Below are 9,180 nucleotides of genomic sequence, written 5' to 3'. Positions count from 1 at the left end.
TCGTCTTCTGAACTTAACTGCAGTGAAAAATTGTGGATGCGGTCAGTCACCAAACACAGTGGTTCCTAAGGCCCTTGGGCCTCCTCCCATTCTGCATTCACACTCTCAGGGGGATGCAGCCCTTCTCCACAAGCATCAGCTCTGTTGTTGCTGCAGTTTCTCCCATCGCAGCCCTCTGAGGGCTCAGAGAAAAACAACACAAGTTTTGGTGCATGGATGATCCAAAGCTAGCTAAGATCATGGCTTCTTTCTCTAAAATTACCTCTACAGCATAATATCTTGATGGCTGTTTGACAGCAGGGGGATCAATCAGACCAGATAATGCTTTATTTTTAGATTTAAAAGGTAGATTACAGAAAGATTATAGACAAGTATCTCCTTAGAGTTTTGCTCACTGATGACCCCCCCGCCCCAGAGTTCTGGACAGGGTGTGGAGCCCGGAATTAACATTCCAGCATTGAGTCATCTCGGGAAAGCTCCTGTGTGAGAGAACACTCATCCTTGCTGGGCCAGGCAGAGTGTTAAGCCAGGGAGAGCCAGAGAATGATTACGCTCAGGTCCCTACAGAACTTGCAATTCATCAGAGAAATGGAGGAGAAGTCTCTTTAGAGATACCTGGCAGCAAACTACAGGAGGAGAGGAAGGAGAGTTAAAAATTAAACCTTTGTTGGCAAAGCTTACTACTACAATACAGCCCTTAAAATGAATACCAGGAAAACAGATTCAAAGTCGCCTTCCCATTATGACACAAGCTTACTGTGACTGGATTTTTAGTTAAGACTAAGGAGCTAGGTAACCATTCTAGGTTGGTCTGGCACTGTGGAGATTTGATGCTTTTTATTCATCAGTCCCTACAATTTTTCCAGTGGTGCAATGAAACCTGCAAATTTCACACACAGCAATTGTCATCCTGCTGGCAAAAAAACCAGCTACATGTCAAAGGTGTGACCTCTAAGCACATGCAAATAGATGCCAGTTTCTCCCTTTATTTGCCTAGTACATGCTGGCAAGACCCCACTGAATGAGACTTAAACCTTTTGAACCAAGCAATTCTTATAAATTCAGCCATTTCTCTTCCTGCCTTCAGCCCCATAAATAATGCAAAGCTCAAAAGTAGAAGAACCAAACCAAAAAAAAAAAAAAAAAAGCTGAGAAGTCAAATGTTATCAAAAGATTTCTGTAACATTTGGGATTGCAGGAGAAGACCAAAACTGCACAATTGGCCCACCAGAGGTACCACATCTGTATTTGCATTTGCTTTATTTAGCTGACAAATGTCCCAGACTCTCTGGACTGCAGGTTCAGCAATACTCTCTTTGAGATACCTCACAGTGTGGATGGACACAAAATTGCTGCATTCAAACTACAGTGAGCTCAGTGTGGCAATTCAGCATTTGGTCCTGAGTCTCCTCTTTAGAGTAGGTGTGCTCAGCCCTTGCATCGGGAGCTGTCAGAGCATTAAACTCCTGTTCTGTCTCAATACCAGCTGATCCAGAATGGATGGAAAACAGGAATGTGCTGATCCTGCATCAGTTCCACTAGTTCCACTGTCAGCTTTTTTTTTGAGGGGAAATGATTGCGCTCAGCTTTTTTTTTTGCTTTTTTTTTTTCCCCCCCCAAGGTCTTGGAAGGAAGCTGTTTATTCAGGTTGTCCAACACGGGGCAGTCTCGATACCCAGAGAGAAACCTTCCCCTTGAAAGTAATCAGCAAGGCTGTCCTACCTCTCCAAACCCACAGCCACCCGCATCCTTCTGGGTCCCACCTGTCTTTGCCATGAGACACCTTTCAGACAGCTGGAAGGGAGGAGCCCCCTGCTCCGGGCAGATGCACGTGTGGGCCAGCCCAAGGCACAAAGCAGATGGTGCCACCCCTGGAAGAGCAGATAAGGGTAGATGGATGGTTTAGGAGTTCACATACTACGTTGCTGGGAGAAATGAAGGACGAGCTCTGTACTTGGAGAAGAGCGAAAACCCAGAATAACAAAAATATCTAGAGATGATGTAGGTCTCACATGCGGTCACAGCAGCGGAGGCGCGCTCCCGGCCGAGCGCGCCCTCGAGCGGAGCCGGAGCCGTGGGCGGCGCCGATCCCGATCCCGCCCCGGCGCTGCCCCTGAGCCCGGGGCGGGCGGGCAGCGGGGCCGCCGGGAAGGAGCGCTCCCAGTCCTGGCGCCGGTGTGCTCCGGGCCCCGAGGAGCAGGTAAGGGCACCCGGCTTGCGCTGGAGCCGTGGCGCTGGGGGCTGTTCCGAAGCCGCTTTCCAGAGGGCGGCACGGGACCGGGAGCGGCGCGATGCACCCGGCGCAGCCCCAGGCCGTGCCGCGGCCGCCAAGTGCCGGTCCGGCGGCCGGAGGAGAATTCCTGCTCCAGGGCTCGGGCCGAGAGCCGGGGGCTTCCCTCCCGCTCCCCAGGAATGCCGACGGCCCGGCCCGGTCCGGCCCGGAGGGTCGCGCTTGGCCAGTGCCCTTCTGTGCGTGAGCGCCTGTACTCACACCATGGCACATTTCCCACTGACACAGCGATTCTCCTCGCAACTGCTCCTGGTGTTTCTCACCAGCAAATCTCTCACTTGAATTCTCAGGCAGTACCGGATTATCAGGAGACAAGCTCCCCCGCGCTCCCCAACAATGGCAGGTAAGAGCAAATGCGAATGAAAATGCTGCTCACTCCAGGCCTGGGCGCTGGGCACCTCAGGGATGGGGCCTCTCTGCCGTGTTTGCTTGGGACACTGAGGTCTTAGTTTTCCAAACGACTGAAATTACCTCAGTAAGTGATGCCTCGGAAAACTCCAGCCTCTCCAGACACTGTGTGTCCAAGTGCCCTCAGCTCCACCGAAATGGAAACAAATCAGCATTTTTGCAGACTCAAACTTAGCACCTTTTGGAGCATGTGACGCGTCTGGTCACTGAGCTCCGTTCATTGAGACCTGGCAGAAACAGCAAAGCCGTAACTGCTCCTGAAATTCCAGAGTACGGTGTAGAGCAGGGGTTTAAAGAGTTTATATGCACGTTGATTTTATGACAGCATTTGACCTGCAAGGTTTAATAGTCTTTTTTGCATAGCTCTTGTTTCATGGACACTATGCACCCACATCCAGAAGCTGTCCTGCAGAGAAACTGAGTTCAGGACATGCCTGACGTTTTGTCTTGGCAGTCAGGAAGCAAGAGCTGCATGTTTTGCAGACCCTGTCATTTTCAATAGTCCCTGTAAATTTCCCTCTCTGGTTATCTACAAACAACTACTACCCCATACAAGATCTTTCCTTTGTTTTCACAAATTAATGATTTTTAATAGAATTATTAAAATTCAATTACCTAGGCGCAATAAAACTTTGAGCACACCATGGAGCGCTTTAAGCAAAACCTTGTTACATGCCTCTAAGAAGCTCCATCCCAACACACCCGCTTGGCCACTCAGTTTACCGTAAGTCGACTTTGACAGGAGTTCGAAGATACACACCACAGTCTAATCTCTGAGAAAAAAATCCCGTTGCTGTCTATAGAGGTCGCTGTGATGGTGCTGAAGCGGGACAGAGGCATCTTAAACATGTATCCCGAGGCTGTCACCTCCACAGCACTAAACTGAAAGATGACGGCATCCCCCACTGCAGTAGAAGGTGTTCTCGCAGAAGTTGTTTCCGTGACACTTTGAGGCAATCTAAGCCGGCACTGCTTTTTTGGCAGTAGTGGAATCAGACCAACAGAAATGTTGTCTCAGGAGAAGTGGGGGATTGTACTGGTGGAGGGCAGAGTGACCTGCTATGGAATATCCCCTCCGTCCACTGAGTTCCACCTAGGAAAGCCCAGTGTAGCACAGAATTGATGGGCTGGGCACATCCAGCAATTAGTGCCTCAGGAGTCACTCACTGCTGCTGAGCAGGAGTCAAATGCTGCCACTGTCACTCTGCTTTCACTGATTTTGGCCCCCTGGGAAAATACACTACAGAAAAAGCAAGGAGCAAAGCCTAACTCTACAAACTCTTCTGCATCTGCCTCCTAAATTCCAAATGGTCTCCTGGTTTTCTTTCTGCCTCCAGGGAAGAAAGTTCTGATCGTCTATGCACATCAAGAGCCCAAGTCCTTCAACGGGTCTTTGCTGAAGATTGCTGTGGAAGAATTGACCAAGCAGGGCTGCAGTGTCACCGTGTCGGATTTATATGCCATGCAGTTTGAGCCCAGAGCAACAAGAAATGACATTGTTGGTGAGACCAGCCGAAATATACCTTTTTCAAAAACCAGTGACTTGTAAGGTCCCTGTCAGATATCAGAAGGTTGAAAAAAGTCTCCTTGAAATCTTCCCCATGCTATACAACCCCAACTCTCTGTCTTGATAGGAGAGGTGCTCCAGCCCTTGGATCATCAAGAGATTAATAAGAAACTTACTGACCTGACATCAGCATTTCTTAAAGTCCGCTCCCAAAAATAAACTGTAGATTGCAGCCTGTATTTAACTCTTATCTGGCTCTGATACTGGATATGGAGCAAGGAATGACTGTTCACTTCTACCCACAGGTCACCTGCACAACTCAGAAGCGTTCAATTATGGTGTGGAAACCTGGGAAGCTTACAAGAGAGGAGGTTTGTCCAAAGACCTGGTTGAAGAGCAGAAGAAGGTGCAGGAAGCAGACCTGCTGATTTTTCAGGTCATTATTTTAAACAGAATTCAGTTGAGATGGTCATTTTATCTCTAGGTAATGGTACAGTAAAAGTTACAGATCAGTAGTACAATTACCTGGGTCATTATTACAGCAAATCCAGTAACTGAGTAGCAAAGTGATGCAGGCTGAAACAACAGCAACCCCAGGAACTCCCCAACATGGGGCCAAACTTCCTGTCTCGATGCACAATGTCGTATGTGACCATGGATGTCAGGCAGGCTGGCAGAAAGCAGAGCAAGGATTATTTTCTGGGCCAGGAGCTGGGGGCAGCCAGCAAGGTCAGGGAATTGGGCTTTCCCAAGCAGACTGTTCTCATTTGTTGCCAAGTTGCAGAAGCACTACTGGGAATTGCTAATGGATCTTTACAGCCCATCTCTATTGCCCGCTGTGCCAGCGGTGTCCCCAGTGTCTACAAACCCCAAAGAACTGTGAAGGGAAATAGTAGCCTTACATTTCTTAGTGTGCCTGTTGGCCTTAGACATCTCTAGATATATTCCTCTGTCCAGTGTTAGACTAAATTTAGGATGGGGCCATATCTCAATGAAGCATTTCACTGTAAGTCATTGTCATTTTCACACTCTTGCTTCCCAGATGAGAACAGTAAGGCATGCCCTGAAGGAAGTGGTTGCTTGCTACTTTCTGTCTGTAGAATGCTCTGAAGAGTTGAGTGGGTTCTGGTGCAGAAAAAAAACAAGAAAAGAAAGAAATTTAAAAAGCCTCTAAGGGACATCATAAAGGAATTCAAAATTTGCTACAGACTAAACTCACCACTTGTAGTGACTGTGGTGTTTGCCCTGTGTCCACATTGTTTCCACCTTGAATTAAGCCACGTGTGGTTACGTGTTGATAGAATTCCTTCCTCTGTGTGCAGTGTGGACAAAGGTTTAGGAGTAGTGATGCAGCCTAGTATAAGAGCCCATAAAGCAGTCAAGATAATGCCACAAAGACATGATAGCTTTGGGATGCAGTCTCCTGGGCTAACTGGAAGGGCTGGAAACCAAGGGTCCAACTGTTAGAGACGTCTTTTTCTTCTCAGTAAAGGGATTTGGGGTCATGATGTCAGCAGGGTTTGAAAAGAAGTCTTTCCTAAGATCCCCCGGCATTTGTCAGCAGACTGTCAGATCAGAACGGATCACCAGATGTCAGTGCTGCTGATAAGATATTAGATCCTTTTGCATTTTAGCCATAGGAGACATGATTCTGTACAGTCGTAAATCTGAACTAAATGGCACCCTCTTACATCATCAAATTCCAACTTTAATCGGGATGGGAGCCCTCACATGCAGCACGGTGTTGGTGTGCTGCAGGTGCTCAGGTGTGGCCCTGACGTTACTGCAAACAGCAAGCACTTCAGTTCCTTTTGCCAAGCAGAGTTACTGCCTCTGCTGACAGAGAGCTGCAAGAAGGCACGTACGGGATCTGAGCAGGTTCAGAGGACAGGATTTGTCCTGGAAACCAGGCCTAAGGGTGGCCCAGACTCTCTGTGCTAACCAGGAAATTTTCTCTTTGCCTAGTTTCCCTTGTTTTGGTTCAGCATGCCTGCGATCCTGAAGGGCTGGATGGACAGAGTCCTGGTCCAAGGCTTTGCTTACGATTTGTCAAAGGCTTATGATGGTGGTTTGCTCCAGGTACGTTTTTGGAATTGTTTTATTAAGGTCAAGGTTTGCACCATGTCCTTTCTGGGCCTTGGTCCTTCTTTTCCACTGTAGTTGTTTAGAGCTCTCACTTTACACTGTGTTGAAGTAGTGTATCAGCCCTGCTTCACACAAGGGTGTCAGCCATATAATTCCTTTTCTTTAACCTATCTCTTCCCAAAGACACACAGTCCACTGTCTAATTGTATGACATCAATCTTTGCCTCGGAACTTCCACTTCATGTAAGGTCTGGGAAAGACGAGGTCACCCTCTCCCCTAGAAATCTATGCTGTCCAGGTTTCCCTGAATATCTCTTGAACCATTCAGCCACTCTTCTTTAAACATGTCTTAATCAACCACCACTTTCCTAATTCTAGGACAAATTATCCCTGTTTTCTTTCACCACGGGAGGAAGCCAAGAGATTTATTCAAAAGAAGGTATCAGTGGTGATATTCGCTATGTCCTGTGGCCCATGCAGGTATAATATATGAACACTTGGTTGTTGTTTATGTCAATTTTTATTATTCCAACTATTTTTAACAATTGATTTATTCTTTGTTTTATATGGAATATAATAAGAAATAATCAAGTTGTCAGTTCCAGAGATGTGCAGGTATTAAACTGTTACCTAAAATCCTGGGACTACTTGAAAAGTACACTGACTTTTAAAGTTGTTTTGTCCCTCTTCCTCCAGCTTGGAATCTAGAGAAAGCTTATGCTGTCAGCCTTTTCATTTTCCCTGCTGTTACAGGATTTCTTTTAGCTCAGCCATACAGGATTTCTGTTCCCCATGCTTACCCAATTCATGTAGAATGCAAGGCAGGAGGGGAGCCACAACCCTGGCAGTAACAATCAATACACAAAAGTTAGCATTCCTCTTCTAATTGCTACTTTTTTATCAGAAGTGCCGAGCATGGTTTGGGAAATACAGGTGGTAAGGGAAGTTTTGCCAGCTTCTTCCTGATACAATACAACAGATGAGCTAAGATTCCATGGTCTCCTCCCCACACAGTTACCAGCTGCCTGCTTCTGAGGAGCTGTCCAACTGCAGAGCTTGCAGGTCAACATGGCAAAAACGTGAATCACAACTCTGAATTCAAAAATACGCACAGGGGAAATGGCACATTGAGCAGATTCCACAGGCACTAGCCTTCCTACAGAATCATTTGGCTAAGCCAGAGGCAAGAGGTTAAAAAAAACCCCATCTTAGAAGTAGATGTGAAACACACTGCAGTTAGATACCAATCTGAGGAGTTTCAAACTGGAAAATGAACTTTTGGCCGCCTGTGATCCTTGCAAACTGAACAGTGAACAGCTGCCAAAGGGGACAGTTCTGTGGAATTAACAGCAGCTAAAAATAAATTCCACAGAGCAGAATAAATTAAGCTGCCCTTATCTTTCAGTGTCTTTTATGCCATTCTGCTGAATGCCTTCAATAGTGACTGCCTGGATAGGTAGTGAATTTTTGCAATTTATTTTCCTTCTCCTGATAAATGCATAGGTTTAGAGAACCTGACTGATATTGGGTCAAAGAAACAGAACAGATTTGAATCTTCCATGTTCTTCAAATGAAAGTTAAAAAGTAAATATTTCCTGAGGCATTTCCTTCTTTGTTTTGCATCCAGCATGGAATCATGCACTTCTGTGGTGTCAAAGTCCTTGAACCTCACATCTCTTATGCTCCAGAGAATGTCTCTGAGGAGAAGAGGAAGGAGATGCTGACTGCCTGGACCCAGCGTCTGAAGACTCTTTGGAAGGAAGAACCCATAGACTGCTCTCCTGAGTGGTATTTCAAGTAGTGTTCAGATATGAGACTACAGAGAGATTTTTTTTTCTCCATTCTTTTTGCTGTTCTATCTAAATACCTGAACACTAATGTCCTAATTCAAATACATTTGAAGAATTTTGAATACTGCAGCTAGCAGTTTAACTGACAATATAGCATTTACCTTCACTGATTCCCAAGGGATTCCCTTCAAGGATGGGTGCAAAGCTCTCTGTGAAGTTCTCCTTGCTCACATTGTCATCCTGCCTGCTTGTGGTTGATAACACTCGTGGTATTTCATGGCAGATTATACCATTGCTGCTTGCCAAACAGCAAAGTACATGGCCAAGTTTATTTTAACACTTTTTGTACCAGTTGCCACTTTTTTTCCTTTACCAGGGAATATGGTGCCCATACTCAACCTTTAAAAGGCCAAGATTGATTGTGAGAGCACTACACTTGTGCCTTGGAGCAACAAAACCACATAATGAGTAGTGTTGCAAAAGGATGTACCCTTACAGAGTGTCTTAAACAACTGGAAACCCTTATGGGCAGCCTTAGGCTTTTACACATACTTACAAGGCAATAGTAAAGCTATGACAGATACCAGAAAAGGGAAAAAATAAATATGAATGTAATGGTATGTGCCTGAATTGCCTTCCTTTGTAGACTACAGCTCCCATTTGTAAAGTATGCAGCTTCCTATAATCAAAGTAGAGAGAAAAAGGAATCCTGGTTTTTTCCTGCCCTCTCACACCAGTCAGTGTTGGTGTTTGGGTCTGGAGGGTGTTTGCTTCCTCTCCAGCATCAGCATCAATGGGCTTCCTTGGAGATCTCCAGCACCAGCAGTTGGTGAGCCAGAGTGCCAACCCGAAAGCCTGCAGGAGCACTGTCTGTCTACGGGTCAGGATCTATGGGACAAATGAATTGTCTTGCTCTTAATAGCCAGGATTTTTACCTGGAACTGTAGCAGGATTATTTTTATGCTTTAGAGTTGTTAACCCTGTTTGTGCATATGGCAAGGAGTGGGTTTCTTGCTTAGCTACTGAATTTCTAGCTTTGACCAGCTCACTCAACAGCTGCCTTTGCACTTGATATTAAAAGAATGTGGCCTCAATAAGAA

The 9,180-nt window shown here is 46.1% G+C and overlaps 1 protein-coding gene across 1 annotated transcript; it reads left to right on the top strand.

The window, feature by feature from the left end:
- The first annotated feature begins 2,066 nt into the window (after nt 1-2,066).
- Nucleotides 2,067-9,180, top strand: LOC309581470 (ribosyldihydronicotinamide dehydrogenase [quinone]-like). Its single transcript, XM_082296091.1, has 7 exons — nt 2,067-2,200; nt 2,581-2,633; nt 4,036-4,200; nt 4,511-4,641; nt 6,171-6,284; nt 6,669-6,770; nt 7,918-9,180. Exons 2-7 carry the CDS (start codon nt 2,627-2,629, stop codon nt 8,089-8,091), a joined length of 693 nt encoding a protein of 230 aa, XP_082152217.1. The 5' UTR covers nt 2,067-2,200; nt 2,581-2,626; the 3' UTR covers nt 8,092-9,180.

The sequence above is a fragment of the Coloeus monedula genome, assembly GCF_965178545.1.
Source record: "Coloeus monedula genome assembly, chromosome: 1".
Taxonomy (NCBI): Eukaryota; Metazoa; Chordata; class Aves; order Passeriformes; family Corvidae; genus Coloeus; species Coloeus monedula.
The sequence above is the reverse complement of the archived record's forward strand: the minus strand, read 5'-3'. Positions and strand labels throughout refer to the sequence as shown.